Consider the following 15,714-nt stretch of genomic DNA (forward strand, 5'->3'; position numbering starts at 1 on the left):
AAAAGGAGACAGTTTGATCCTCTTTAAATCTGACTGCTGGTGCTAACTTTGCTTAAACTTGTTCCAAAATACACGTGCTCAGTAAGGCTTTACCTTGAATCAACGCAACATTTTCTGTTTCTCCACAATCTTCTGTGGAAGACAAGGCTACATCAAAGCAAGGTTTAGTGTAAGGCATATTTAAGAGCTTATTTACATAGTACTGCACTAATAGAAAGGAGTGCTTAGTGACTGAACCTATTTGCCTCTGCTTGACACTGATCTCCCTCAGCTCTCATCTCCTTCTTTGTTCAGCCTACATCACCTCCATTTCTGTGTGGACCCCTACTCATCTTTTTATCTGTACCTGAACAGAAGTCCACACATCTACAGTCTGCCCAGCAAGCACAGCAAACAAAAGCAGTAGGGGCTTATGAACTATGAACTCAGTTGATAAGCATGCCTATTTAGATTTCTCTTTACTATCTAGTTTCTAATAGTCAAATTCATAGAGCCTTGTTGCTATTATCAAGGTTGTCTAAAAAGTTCTCTACTTAGTGACTAAAGTGGCAGGGCAAGAGGGCAGAAACAGGGGGGAAGGGAATTAATCCAAGGAATATAAGAACCAGTTATTTTACTGAATCCTGTATTCAGTAAGCCTTTTTTTTTTTTTGAACCACTTATGGAAAGAACCAGCTGTCTTGCTTTTGGCATATGTTGTTATACACATTCTTCTTCTGATGTCCCTGCCACAACCTCCTTTTCCCCCTAAAGAAGTAACATTCCACAAGAACAGAAGAAGGTTTTATGCTGTGTTTGGTCACATGTATGGACATACCCGTTAACTGCCACATTAAAAATAGACTACAGTACTTCCAGATGTTTGCTTAATGTGCATAGTATCTTTGCATGAAGTGAATAGTTACTTTGTACCAAGAGAACTGACCCTGTTGATAACTGGAAAATGGCAGGCTAGGTTGAGCAACATCCTGTGCTTAAGATTTACTTGTTTAGGGTAAGACAGACTGGGAGAAGCTGAGGAAACCAGGAAGAGACTTCTTCCTTGGCAGGAGGAAAAGAACGTTTAAAATGCTACTTAAATGTTATTGAAAAATGTCAAAGATGAAAGAAAGAGCTTTTAGAAAGTTAAGAACTCTAGAGCAGCACTCATATGAACTCAGTGTTTTTCTACCCTGGAAAAAACCATAGGTTTTCCTTGTGAAAGAAACTAAAAAAGTCTGAAGCACTGTTACAAGGTCATTACTTCCATCTGCATGGTTTCTGGAAGGACTCCCCTATACCTTACTACTCTAGTACCTTATTGTTGGGGTACCTAGCTTTCTTATAAACTTACATTATCCAACATTCTGTAACACTGAACAGATACTCACTGTTCTAAAGTCATCGCAAAGCTTTGAAATGAAACCCCACAGTCTCCTCTTTCACTTTGCTATAAAAACATTGGTGCACAGAGGAACTATAATGAGATTTTTTCTTGTACTGGTACAGCTGAAGGCCTTCTATCTTTTGCTAAGTTTTAAAAAGTTTAATTTACACACAGCTTTGAAATGTTGCTTTCTCTTTCTCACAACATAAAAATATTTCTTCCCTTGAGTAGTTTTCTCAACTGCCAACAAAATGGAGAAATACATCAAAATATCTAGAGGAGTAGTAGGTAAACACTGACACAAACCAGGTACATTTAACTGAAAAGAGAGACAACGTGCTCTGAAAGTGCAAGACCAAAGTAGAGCGTTCACATCCTCATCAGTGTTTAAAATACCTAGATGCTCTGGAAGGTTACAATCTAGTGCTTAGGCTACAAAAAAAATTGTTCTTGGCAAATCAAAACTTCTACTGAAGCTGAGTTGCTTACTGAGATTTCATACAAGAAGCATGAGCTTTATGAATTACATGGGTAATGGCTTGTTTAATATTATAATTTATTTGTATACAATCATCATGTATGCAGCCTCTAGGTACAGCAACTTGAATGCTGCATGTTCTCTCCAGCCATAAGAGTCCTATATTATGGGACCATGTGAACTGATGAAAATGTGAATGAAAGAAGAAATGCCACTGCCTAGCAAATAGCTTCTGGGGGAAAAAAAGGTATTGGTCACAGCTATTAACTGCAACAAATACTTGGAGGAAGGTGGTGGCAGTTTGATCAGTAACTAGCAGCTGGCTGGCTCTTCCACTGCATGAGCACCTTCAACAACAGCTTTCACACACTTGGCCATTGTCTGGGATGCTCTACTGATGGAATCTGCAGAAAAAGGAAGACAAAACCACACTTATATGTAAACTATTAGTTTTTCAGCATATGCAAATTTACACAGCCAATATAAAAATATGTAGAACAGGACTGCATACAAAGATGAGAAAGACAAATGCCCTGTTCTTTGTGCAAATGTCAAGTCATCTTATGAGAAAATTTTGGAGGAAGAGTCAAATTCAACATTAGTGGAAAGCTTTAAACACCTCATAAAAACCATACTGTAAAGCAAAGTAAAATGTATTGCAGGTTTCAGAATGGAAAAGTCATCCTCTACGTACCTGTCATATAGAAGTCTTTTATTGTGAGCTGAGGTGGAACAAGAGGATCAGCAAGAAGCTGCTGCTTTACTAACTGTGGCAAGAAAGGAAGAAAAATGAAATTAAGCAGCTTTATGATAGGAACTTAATACCGGAGTATTTCTGTTGTGAAATCTGCATTCACTGTTCAGTGTAGATCTAGTTATGCTCACAGTACTATGTATGAAGGTGGCTCATTTTCTTAAAAAAGCCTTAACCTGTGTAACAGCATTAAACCAGCATTAAGCTTAAGTGTTTTGGTTACCTTTGATAATTCAGTTGCCTGCTTGAAGTAGTTAGCTTCCTCCACATCATCGTATCGGACCAGGTTAGGAGATACTTCTTCTAAACGCTTCCGTATTTCATCAAGGTTCTCATAAGGCAAGGTCAAACCAGCCAGCTGAGAGATTCACAGAAGAAATGCCATCAAATCCACATGTTCAATACATAGTATTTTGATTACCAAGCCATTAGCACACTTAGAGTAAACAAAAAATAAAATCAGGAAAACTATGCTCCTGAAAACAGTGGTAGTTCTAACATACCGACTGAAGCCTTTACAGCAATTTCTGTTGAGCTTTTGATGCTTATAGTTAGAACTACCTCATCATAAAAAGATGAATTAAAAATCAGGAAAAATAAAAAGACTGAATATTTTCATAAGTGTATATAAGCTTGCTTGCACTTCCCCTTGTTTTCTACCGAATGTGAGGGAAGTTGATGTTATTATTAATGCATCACTTCTCAGTTGTGCTTGTACATCTTTGTACACGTGTTTCTGTCTTTCCTAATACCAGGTCCTGTCCCAAGCATTGTTTTCTTTCTAAAAAGCAATAAATTGTATCCTCCCAGTTTGCTCTAAAGCACATCAGGAAGACCAGCAGAAATTCCAGACAAAGCTTCGTCCAGTACACATTCCAATAGCATACAGCAGCTAAAACATTAGTCCTAGCCATAAAAGGTAAACAGCATTATTCAGCTCACACAATAATGAAAGGATTCAATACAAAACACTGTTACATAAGAGCACAAGCATACATTTCCCTAAAAACATACCATTTTGGAAACACTTTTCAATAGCAAAGGAACTTCACCACGCACTGTACTTTTACTAGAAGCAATTTATAGTGGAAGCATTACCTCAGAGACAGCTCGAATGATTTTCCAGTCTTCCCTTGCCATCCCAGGAGGTGTTACTGCTACTCTTGTCTGCTGGGCCCTACCTTCAGTATTTACATATGTTGCTGCCTTCTCTGTATACGCTGCTCCTGGGAGAATAACATCAGCCATGGGAGCTCCCACATCCCCATGATGACCTAAATAGGTAGACAAAAAACAAACAGTAAACAGCAACATAAGACAAAGTGGAATACTTTCATAAAGTAAATATAGAATTTCTGTGTTCCTAGAAGGAAAAAAGTTTGAGGTTCACTTAAATCAGTGACACAAAGCATATTTTGATGACTTCTCTGAGGTCTTATCAGACCTCACTTTGAGCTCATCACTTTAGTGATAAGAGCCTGCAAGCAGTAAAAAAGTGATGCAGTCTCTATAGCCATTCAGCTTAGTAGAACTCCTGGAACAAGGAGCTTTGTGAATTAAGATAAGACCACGTTTTGGTATGACAGAACAGCTGAGAACAAACATCTTCCTGCCAGGTCTGAAACTAAGCTGCACACTGTTAAACTGGTTTATATTCCTGTTAGTCATCAATAATGTCTTATTTTCTACTTAGGAAATAGAAAACCAGTCTGTCAGTTGCATGTTGGAAGTTTCATTTCTTGTCAGAAAACAAAGGCTATAACTTATCAAAGGGTCAGATACATTGCTAAGAGTATGACACTGTAGGCTCTCTCCAGCTTTTAGCTGACAACACTCCTAAATTTACATCTACTAATTACCTTGATAGATGATAAAGCAATCCTTTGGCAAATCCTGACGTGTTACACAACCAGAATCTGCTCCCAAGAGATACAATACTTTAGGAGGATTTTTCCTAATTGCCTCCACTCCTGGTTTGAAACCCAGATCTAAAGCAGCTACCTGGCTTGCAACCCTGCAGGAACAAACATGAGTCCAAGTTATTTCAGAATTTTCTCATCAGAACAGTCTTAACTTTTTTTCTGACCAAGTATTTTGGACTGCTACATATCTAACAGAGAAAATGGAAACAAAAACAGCTGTGAATTTTGAGAAAGTAGCTGCCAATACTAGGTTGGTTTTGCCTTTTGACTGACTGATGCTAATTCAACCCTTCCTGATGAATCCCACTTAAGATGGGATAGCAGAATAAAGGCAGACAATACATTTCAGGGCCTAGTGGTGGAGAGCTAACTTGTCATGTGGAACACCACAGTTCACATATCAGCCATAACCTTTGCTTAGCAGGACTTTTTCCAAAGGGCAGATGAAAGACTACCGTGAACCACACTGAATCATCTTAATTTTTAGTATCACCACTACATCACTACTCACTTATTCACACGTACACACACAACACATTCTTAAAATGAAGTTGCCACTCCTATTTTGCAGCATTTACTTTTCCATAATCCTACACAGTCAGGTGCCTTGTTCATGGATGTGTTTAAAAATCTTTGTAGAGTACACATCTTTCAACATTACTATTATAATAAGTAAACTTCTCCTTTCATGTAAAAAAATTCATTGTGGTACCAAAAGTTTGAGTTTCAACAGTAGGGTTTTACATTTCAGCTTCCGTAAGAGGACCAAGCATTGCTCTTGCTAGGGAATATTTGACAGGACTTTGCTGCATCTCTGAATCTGAGAGCAACTGTACTTGCTGAAATCATTTTTCCTTTACAGAAGTTGTCAGTTTTAGAACAAGTGGGGAAGGACTTCCACAAGAGAAGCTTGACTACTGAATTAATAATAGCACTAAGGAGAAAAAGGTTTAAGGTACATACACCATTCAGTTATGAACTTGCACAGTAAAAGAAATATAAGAGGCCATATTATTTAAATAAGTTTGCAATTCTGTTTTTCTTTATCAAGATAAGAAGCCATCATTTAGCAAGTGACACTGATCTGCCCTGCCTTTTACTGGGCACTTTGGTATATTATTAAGCCCTTTGTAATCTGTCCCTCTAAATTTACACATTAAATTCCATAGTTAAAGATAGCAGAATAAGACTGTAATGTAATCTTGTTAACAGCCTGAGAAATTTGCCAGGTCAAGAAACCCATTTTTATTTATGCTTTGCTAGTTACATTCCCTGCAGGTTCTAACCTGATAAAGCATTTGAGTATACACAAATTGTGTATGCATATGTTAAGGTAACTTGTGTAGGGCCAGCATTAAGTGAAAGAAAACAGCCCCCTAAAAAGCTTTAAAGCAAACCTGTGAAGAATGTTCATAACTTTCCAATCAGAACCAACACCGCTCTTAGTCCTGGCATTTTGTGCAATGGTGGAAACTGCAGCATGGATCGCCGCGCCATCGTTGCGCTGCAGTGCTGCGCTTCCTACCACCACCATTGGCTTTTTAGCTTGGTTGAGGACCTGTGTAAAGATCAAGACATGAATTCCAAGGTTCTGATGACTACTCTTAGTGTAGATAATATAATAGATAGCATAATTTCTATGAGAGTCTTCCATGAAAAACTACAGTTCTGAAATAGTCTTTATTGCTAAATGAAACAATTACAAGCGAAATAAGAGAAGCGATGACAGTAGGTACCCTGTTAGTACAGAATATACTCCAGGCTCTTAAGTGGAAACAGCAGTGGCTGATGCAGCCTGTTTCACATCAAGAAATATTTCAGGAGTTTCCTACACTGGAAAGTTTTTACTTAACATATTAAACAATTCACACATGCTTATTGCACACCAATTGCTACCTCATCTCTGCATTTAATTAAAAGCTAAACCCTATACACAGTACAGTACTTCTGATCAAATCTGTCTCTGTGAGGAATCCAGACTGTTATTCAATGTATTTGAACTTTTAATAGACTCAGAAGCAGCGTGTACCTTGCAGAACGCGTGTTTCCCAGAAGCAATATCCTGGAGTATCTGTGGGGATTCTCCCAGATGATCGTATGTGTAGGTCAAATTCACAGCAGAGCCAACAAGGGCCACGTGCAAGTCATTGTGAAGCCAGCTGAAAACACAGCAAATGTTACACAAGAAATACAAGATTTTAGTCAACCAAACCCACTGAAATAATTTCCCAAAATAGGATGCAAATTCTTTCAAACAGTTTCAATATCATTCACTGTTTTATTAAAATGTGGCTTAACGTTATTATTTTAGGCAAGCTCATCATTTTTAAAGTCATTTCTTTATGTTCTGGAACTAACACGGCAGCACACCTTATGAAAGAAGTTCAGACCTCAGTTTTCCATTCAAACTTTTGCCAATTTAAGGAAAAAAGCATCCACAAAATGAGGTGCTGTACCTTTAAGGCATCTTTTACAGCATTAGGCAAAAACAAGCAAAAAAATGGAAAAAACTCATCTACCACTAAAATTAAGATTGTTCTTTTGCTTAACTCTTGGTTACTTCAGAATTGAAATTAGAATCATTCACAGAAGATGACTTCTGAATAGACAGTTTTAGAAATCCACTTGCTTATTTGATACAAAGAAGAATGTTGCTGTTAGAAAATTTTTTCTGCAGTTTCTCATAGCACAGTCTACAAAGAAGTGTTCCATAAATTTAACTGCATTTTTCTTTTCATCTCAATGTTTTGAAGGTTGTCACTGTTTAAAATGATGCACTTTAGAAAATCCCCAAACATTAGGTAGGATTGGGCTTTTTCAACTTTAGTTATCACCCACTGATGCATCTTGTTAAAGATGAATTAACAGTGTTCAAAAGAAATGGCTCCACTGTTTGTCAAAGAAAACATTACATTTGAATTACTGTTACTAGTCAGAAAGCCTAGTTTGTTAAAACTGTTATAAAAAGGAGCAAACTGATGCTGAAAACTATTCTTTAAAGAATTATGCTTTAACAAGCAACTTTAAGAGAAAGTCTGAGGTGTCTGTGTTATATAAGAAAGGAATAAATGAGCATATGAATCTCTGTAAAGCAAAGTGAGAATGAACAAAACACATCTGTACATTATAGGAAGAAGAGACTCCTATTGTCTATACATCCCCTTTTAGTAAAGGGTGAACTAAATCCACCAGGTCCACCTGGAGGAATGCCTCCAACTTACTGCCTGCAGCTCCAGTGGAGCACTGTGCCAAATCCAGATGCATTTGCATGCTTGTTCACCACCAAGGCATACAAACCTCTTTCGAATTCTAGCATTAAAAAGCGGTGCCTCAAAGCGTGGATTGGTGCCAACCAGAAGCAGGACATCTGCCTCCTCCACTCCAGCAATCTTGGTATTAAGCAGGTAGTTAGAGCGTAAATCTGTGCTATAACAGTGACAAAAAAAAGAAGCAAGGCAGTGAACATTCAGGGAAAGAACGAAGAAATAAATGTGAAAGATATATTTGGGACATCTAGTATATTTTCTTAATCTCAGGAAAAGATATTTTTATTCTGAATTACTAACCCAAATACAATCAGCAACTTTCCTGAGTGTCAGAAACAGAAGACATGAGAAGAACTACAACATAGACAACTAAATAGAATGATTGAATTACCAAACTTACAACAAAACTAACTCTCAGTAGCTTGTTGTCAAACTGCAGACTCAGTAAACATGAAGCACACAGACCTCACTGTAGTGGAGACTTCTGCCTCCACTCACAATCAATACTCTATAAACAATTGTGAGCTCAAACAAAACCTGCTAACACATCAGCAATTACTATCCTTGGTCATCTCAGATTCTTACCATAAAATGATTAACAGACTGGAAACTTTATAAACATAATATTATGAACTTTGCCTGGATTCTTACCCAGCTCCAGTAGTAGGAAAAATCTCTTCTGTGCAGAGCGTATCGCAATTTACTCTATTCAGCAAGTCTTTTAGAGCTATTAGTGCTTCCGCATCCACCAGTCCTCCTACAATTGCTGCTACATCCTTACCTTGGACAGCCTTTAGCTGGAGGAACAGAAAGTATAACATAAGCAAAAGAAAGCATAGAAATGAATTCCCTTTGGGCCCAGGTAAATGTGTTACATTAGGATGAGCCAAAGACAGGCAGCCTACTAGCCTGGAGGAACACAAAAATCAGCAGTATGAGACTTCTGCAAGGCAGCAATTTCAACTCCTTCAGAGCTCACAACTGAAGCAAAGAATTACTCTATGCAGGGGTCTCTCATTTGAATTATCAGATCTGACTGATTTTTATTTGGTGTGGTGAGGAAGTCTAGTTAATGCTTTTATTTTAGTGAAGCTACAGCACAGACAAAACAGACTTCCATTGGACAAGCTCTGGTAGTAAACTCAATCCACAGGCATCATCTGAGAAGCAATGACTTTCATAACAAATCCTGCTACTGTATCACAGAGTCAAACATCCCCAAGGAAAGTTCAATTACAGTTATTCAATTCTACTTCAACCCACATAAAATTTTAATCAAAATCCAGAGCAGTCATGCAGCACTTCATTTGAGCACCAGAATCAATCACTGCACACAGAGAGCAATGAGGCAAGCACAATTCACATAAAGTAATACAGAATTAATGGCTCCAATGGCAAAAGTGTTGATAGCACAATTTCAGTAAATTTAAAGATTCAGACAGAGTGATTTAAGAAAGGCACTTCCTTTTGGGATTCTGAAAGAATAGTTTAGTTTGCTATTTAAATGCCCCTAATTATACACTGCGTGTATGTTCTTGAAATCGTGATAAGGCAAAGTTCTTCAGGTCATCTAATCCACAAAATACTGAATCATATTCAAAAGATAAGAGATTTAAGTAGAAGTATAACAGAAGTCAAATTCTCCCCACTAACCTTAGAAAAAACATCCTTTTCTATATAGCTCTTTTCCTATTAATCACTTTAACATGTCCAGCCCTAGAAATTAATTTTACATGCTATACATATTGAAAATTGCTCTTACCACACCAGCAACACGAGTTAACACATCCTCCCATGAAGCATAAACAAAGAGTCCTTTCTCATTTTTGATCATGGGCTGAGTAAGCCTCTGACGCTTCAGACCATCATATGCAAACCTGAGTGGACACACTGATATTAGTAAAGAGCAAAGAAGGACAGTTCTGTATACCGAATACTTGTAAGACTATATTAAAAAGTTTGAAGTTTGCAATTATTAGAAAAAAAGTGATGCTTTCGTTCTCCAAACCATGCAGAAAAAAAAAGGATAATGCCATAAAAATGAGAACACCACAAAACCCAATAGCTTTGGTTATCAGAAGTATGTTTTACCAATTCATTGTATCTTTCCAATAGTAACAGCAAAAATCAGGAGTCAGAGTTACTGTGCAGGTTTCTGGTTTTTAAGTGTGCCTATGTGTGCATAAATGCACGTGTGCAAATACCTCCCACTCACCTTGTTTTGTCAGATATCCATTCCTCATTGATATCCTCATGCAGCCTTGGCAATATTCTCATCACTTCTCCAGTCCTTGTGCTCACTACAATGTTGCTTCCAACTGCATCAAGAACATCAATGGACTCTACCTTCCTGTTCAGGAGAATAAACAAAGCATTTGCAGTTTCCTATAGACTAACAGCAGACAACTGCATAATAAATATTAAAAAAATAATCGAGTGCTATAGGGTTAACTTTAGGTTTACAGTTAAGAGATTTGTTTCAAAGATATTTAAAATAATTTTAATTTAATTAGTTTCAATTTTTCTTTATACACAATTTTCTAATAAGATAATCTCAAAGATTGAGCATAATCTAAAAATTAAAATTAAATATAGTTTACTAACTATACCCAGGAACTCTGGCATTTTTCCTTTTCTTGAAAGATTTCTGAGTCAGTAACAGAAAGTTAGATTTAGTCAAGAGTTCTACAATAAAAAGAAAAATCAGAAAAACCCTTGGATCCAGATGTGAGCATACTGTCAGATGAAGTGTAATAGGAAAAACAGAGCAAGTTGCACAGTAAGCTAAAACACACACCTTGTCTCCCATGGGCGTGCAGTAAAGGCATAAGGCTTGGAGGTAAGCGCACCAACGGGGCAGATGTCAATAATATTCCCTGATAACTCAGACATGAACATCTTTTCAACATAAGTACCAACTTGCATGTCATTTCCTCTTCCAGTTGTTCCCAAGTCATCTACGCCTGCAACCTCACTAGCAAATCTGGTAGATACAATAAGATTGAAAAACAAATTTGGAATGCTTAACAGCAACACAACACATTTTTTCAACTCTTTCTGAAGACAAGCGTTAGCCTTTGTTCACATACCTGAAGAAAGAACTACCTAGATACATTCATCTCATGCAGGACTGTACATCTGTTGAAACTCATTTAGATGGGGCTATAAAAATTAGGTGCAGTTAAAATCAAAACACCACAGTAGTTCAGTGGTTACTGAACATAACAGTTAAAGTCGAAGATTAGCGGTATCTAAGAACTTCTTTCTGGAAGTAGACAGGTATGTTGTATTCTTTCTCCACCTGGCTCAAGTTAGCTGGTACTGAATCTCAGGATCACAGAACAGCATAAATACAGCTACCAGAGGCTGTCAAGAGTAAATAAATCCTGCAGTTCTGGCTGAGGAAGTCACCAGTTCTGTCTAATAGAGTGCCAACTGCACTCCATTCTGGCCATCTCTTTCTCCTTCTTTTGACAACAGTCTGGCAGCTCTGGGAAAACAGCCATCAGTCCCTTCCAGAAAGAGCTCTTAAGTACAATTAGAAAAAAATGTTGGCTGCCCCTCACATTCCTTTTACAAGTAACAAGTTTATATAGATATTCCTGCTCAAGTACTCTCTCCAGTGAAAAATAAAGGACATTACCTGATACACCGAGTGCACTGTATACACCGAGTCATGATTGTTTTGACTAATGGGCCAATGTTCTTGTCCTCAACAGCGCGTTTTCCCTCTCTAAATCTACTCCTATCACTGCCAAACATCATTGATTGATCCTAGAACAGACAACGAAAAAAAATATATGTATCCAGACTGCTGGACAGCACAATTTCACCTAAGGCAGGACATTAATACATGTCTACACCATTTAAATGAGTGCTGTACCTGTAGGTCACATTCTCCACCCTGATCACAGATAGGACAGTCCAGCGGGTGATTTGCCAGCAGGAATTCCATTACACCCTCTCTGTTGGGTTCAGGAATACAGTTAATGTTCACTCCATACCCGTCAGCAGACAGTACAAGTAATCAGCCACAGGGGACTATAAGAAAGGTACCTTGCTTTCCTGGACTTCTCAGAATTTGTCAGAATGTTCCAGCCCTTCATAACTGGCATGGCACAAGCAGCTACTGGCTGCAATCATCATAAACAGCAAGCATGAGCACAACATATTTCTTCTCAGTATGGGCATAAATCTCAGCCTGCCCCCCCCGAATTTGACATAGGCACCTGATATTAATTTAACACACTGCAGAAATAAAAAGGTACCTGCACTAAAAAAAAAGAAAAAAGGAAACCTAGTGACTCTGTATTGGTTAGAAGTCATACTTACTAATAACCTGCTGTAAAAAAGGTTAAATAATTGAGGTACATTATTTCAAAAATCTCTCGTGCTGAAATTGAAAGCACGTATCATTTAGCTACTGGGCACTTATTTGGATACAACATTTCCCAAGAGTCTTGGAATAAAACTTATCACAAGATGAATTATCAAAAACTCCTGCTCAGAAAATGAATCCTTCTTGCCTTCCACTCATATTATGATACAGATCATCATTTCAATCTGCAATGATGCAACACTACCAGCAATACAAACTGTTGAATTTGAGCTGATGTGAGCTAGAGAGTTTCACATGGGTACATAAGTGTTTAAATGTCCAATCCAAAACACCAAAAGAATGCCTTATCTAACTGGACTTTGTACAGCAATACTGCTGAAGGCAGTATTCAATCCTAAAATTAATTACTATTTTGCTTGTGGACATTGTGGACTTCAATGGTACACAATGCACTAAAATACACTGTAGTAACTACAGTCCTTCCTTAGCTAGAGCAAACATGCAAGTGCTAATCCTATGGCTGAGTCCAAGTGTTCTGCTTGTGTGCTATCAACTGAAAATCTACAGGTGAAGCTTGAATTACATAATAAAAACATATCTGAAAATACACAGCTATCAAATGCTTATCTCCAGCAGCAAGATAAACCACAAGAAATAGAGTGACCAATCACAGGTCTAAAAGTAGACAATCACTGCAGCTCAGCATAACCTGGTCTTAATGCATATATAACACAGAGATTAACTTAAAAGTGGGAAAAAGGAAAAACCCACTTGAAGCAGCTGAATTATAGTAACTCCTGTGCTTATGATTGTGCAAAACAAGTATGAAGCACAACAGAAAGCTGTACTTTTTATGGAATATACACAGTACCTTTGGAGCTTTCTCTATTTCCACAAGACACATCCTACAGTTCCCAGCAACAGAGAGACGGTCATGGTAACAAAACCGTGGTATCTGAATTCCAGCCTTCTCACAGGCCTATACAGAATGAGGAACAAAGGAAAATTAAATTTCAGTTACATCTTTCAGTAAGATCTTATAAAATATAGCACATACAACTGAAGGTTTTTTCCTAAAGAACAGCAATTTTCGTGCTCGGAAATACAGTGCTTTCAACTTTTCAACTCAACTGAACTCTTAGCTTCCATAGAAATAAGTTTTAAAAACTGTAAACAAGCAGAGTAAAGGTCATTAATAACAAATATGATTGTTTTTCAACACAAGGCCTAGTGAGGAAATGAGAATTGGTCCTTCATTCTTTACTCAAAGGTTAGAGAAGTCTGTTTATTAGATAGAACATTTATTAGATAGAACACCAAAAGCAAAGCAAAAATAAAGTTTTAAAGAAAGGCGGCACTATTTGAAGAAAAGTACATAGAAGAGGAAAACCTGAGAAATATATAGGAAAGAACAGGCATTATGACTTCACAAAGTTCAACAAAATGGGTACTCAGCAGGAATGTACAGGGACACTGTCAGTCTTCAATCTCAGCGGAAACTCAAGCTGAAAGAAACATTCTTCCACACTATGTTCAAAGAGGTAACACAAGGACTCAGGCAATAGATTTCCTGAGAATGGATGAAGCCCTTGCTTGCCTACAACCCCTCACCCCCCCCCCCATCTCATCAGATTTATGATAAAGTACTAGCTTCAGGTGACACAAGAAACACCACAGAATTATTTGTGTATGCATCACTACTGAGAAGTCATCATCAACTAATTTGTGATTTGTATCTGTAGCAATTGGACAGATTAATATGATAAGAGGATTATCATGATAGAAAAGTGCACCATAAGGGAAGGGAAAAAGATTACTTACCCATATTGGAAGATTGCAAGGTCATAGGAGAAAACTCCCCCAGGGAGGAATCTCCAGAAAGAGATTCTTCCCCAGCGGCAGTCAGCCCTTAAATGGGGTCTGGGAGAGGTGCAGCCAGGCTCCACCCTTCCGGTCACACAGCTGAATTGCCTTCACCTGTGCTCCCATGGCTGACCCAACCCTTTCCCTAGGAGCTCAATCAGTGGTTCAGGCTGTGACTCAACAGTTCCCATACAGTATCCAAAGAGTGAGGGTTCTATCTTGAAATGAAGGCTATGTTCTAATTCATTATACTGTACCCCCAGTGAATGGCCGCTTGAAAAGATGTCAGACTGGAGAATGATCTACTTGAAATTTTGGCCTGAAAAGCAGCAAAAATGAGCATAAGCTGGGAGATCCAGGGTCTGCTACTCCCCACAGCAGAAAGAATGGAAGCAGTGCAGGAACAGCATTCTGCACCCTAAGAACTAGTAACCAATCCCTTGTTTGCCTGAGACACCACTTCAAGGAACAAAATCAGCAGATGATGATGCTCAGTTCAGCCATTAAATAGACAGCTGATGCAGCTTCTAGAATCTAGAGCTAGAATTTGTAGCTTAAGGAGTTTGCCATAGCTGATAGCATGCCGAGCTGGAACTTCAACCAGAACTTTTTAAGCCTGTTCTTGTACGTATTACTTCAGCCTCGCAGATTGGATTCAACGTGAAATCGGAGGCACACAAGGGCAGGCTGGACGGGCCGCAGGCAGCCCGCCGTGAGTGGCAGCCCCGCCCACAGCAGGGGAGGGGCTTTAAGTCAAACCCAACCAATCGGCAATTTTAAGATTTTAAGGGCTTCTGCAAGCGAAAACCCAAACGCCGCAAAGAGCCGCAAGAAAAAAAAGACGGAGGCGCAATAAAGGCTCGCCGTGCGGCGCCCGCACCTGCAGCACTGTGGTTCCGGGGTCCACCAGCACGGGCTGGCCGTCCACAAACACCTCGATCTGGTTGCTGGCTGCCGTGGCAGTCGTGCGGCCTGAAAGACAGGGAAAAGTTTTCGTAGCAAACCCTTCCCCGGCTGCCGGATGCGAACGGGCAGACCCCGCGCCCGTCGCCGACGCGGCTCCGGTTCCGCACGCCGCCCGCCGGCAGCAGCCGCCCGCAGCGGGCCGGCAGCACTTACCGCGTAGTGCGGAGGCCGGCGCGGCCGCGGCGAGGGCCGTGCGGAGGGCGGGCAGGCGCAGCATGGTGCTGTGCGGGCTCTGTGGAGACAAACGGCGCGGGGCTGTGGCGCTCGGAACGCCTCGCGGCACGCTGCAAACGCGCCGAGCAAGGCGCGCGGCCCGGGGTCACCTTGCAGGCGGCTCCGCCGGCAGCCCCCGGCTCCGCCTCGCGGCACGTCGAGGGCGGCGGGAGGAAGGCGCCGGGCCCGCGGCTGCGGCTCAGCGCCCCTACCTCGGGGAGGAGCCGATCCCGTTACCGGCGGGCACGGGACGGCCGGCGGAGACGCTTCGGCCTTACCCGTCCGCCTCAGCCCCTGTGGCGACCGCCTCGGCCCTTTCCGCCGCTCCTTCGGCAATCTCCGGGAACGAGCCGCCCGGCGCGCCCGATCGGCAATTTTCGGAACGGAGCTCTTCGGGTCGCTCCGCTAGGCTGAGCCCGTCGGCAATTTCCGCCTTGCCGCTGAGCCCTCTCGGCCACCGTCAAACGCGCCGCTTCGGCAAGTTCCGCCTGTGCCGCTGCCGCTTTCGTCGGCCGACTCCCGCTACTTCCGCTGGTGCAGAGAAGCG

The 15,714-nt window shown here is 40.2% G+C and overlaps 1 protein-coding gene across 3 annotated transcripts; it reads right to left on the reverse strand.

Annotated features, from left to right (window-relative positions):
• Positions 1–1,889: 1,889 nt before the first annotated feature.
• NDUFS1 (NADH:ubiquinone oxidoreductase core subunit S1) lies at positions 1,890–15,632 on the reverse strand. Of its 3 annotated transcripts, none has more exons than XM_031601278.2 (19): positions 15,446–15,632; positions 15,108–15,186; positions 14,869–14,960; positions 12,997–13,104; positions 11,843–11,919; positions 11,670–11,751; positions 11,430–11,560; positions 10,584–10,769; positions 10,002–10,136; positions 9,549–9,663; positions 8,438–8,583; positions 7,818–7,946; positions 6,550–6,679; positions 5,918–6,078; positions 4,458–4,612; positions 3,697–3,872; positions 2,822–2,956; positions 2,539–2,611; positions 1,890–2,248 (listed from the first exon to the last, which is right to left on the reverse strand). In XM_031601278.2, the coding sequence occupies exons 2-19, from the start codon at positions 15,169–15,171 to the stop codon at positions 2,157–2,159; spliced, it is 2,187 nt and encodes a 728-aa protein (XP_031457138.1). In that variant the 5' UTR covers positions 15,172–15,186; positions 15,446–15,632; the 3' UTR covers positions 1,890–2,156. The 3 variants fall into 3 exon arrangements, with proteins under 3 accessions (XP_031457138.1, XP_031457137.1, XP_031457139.1); XM_031601277.2 differs by having other exon boundaries at positions 15,380–15,632; XM_031601279.2 differs by lacking the exons at positions 14,869–14,960; positions 15,108–15,186; positions 15,446–15,632 and adding an exon at positions 13,947–14,072.
• Between the last annotated feature and the right edge of the window lie 82 nt (positions 15,633–15,714).

This window comes from Phasianus colchicus, chromosome 7, assembly GCF_987193195.1.
Source record: "Phasianus colchicus chromosome 7, bPhaCol1.hap1.1, whole genome shotgun sequence".
In the NCBI taxonomy this organism is placed as follows: Eukaryota; Metazoa; Chordata; class Aves; order Galliformes; family Phasianidae; genus Phasianus; species Phasianus colchicus.

Excerpts from the sequence above, each read along its gene's own strand:
- NDUFS1 (XM_031601278.2), bottom strand. The coding sequence starts at position 15,171 with ATGCTGCGCCTGCCCGCCCTCCGCACGGCCCTCGCCGCGGCCGCGCCG. Across the intron at positions 10,137-10,583 it reads GCACGCCCATGGGAGACAAG|GAAGGTAGAGTCCATTGATG; the intron begins GTGTGTGTTTTA and ends TCTCCTGAACAG. Across the intron at positions 2,957-3,696 it reads TCATTCGAGCTGTCTCTGAG|CTGGCTGGTTTGACCTTGCC; the intron begins GTAATGCTTCCA and ends TGAATCTCTCAG.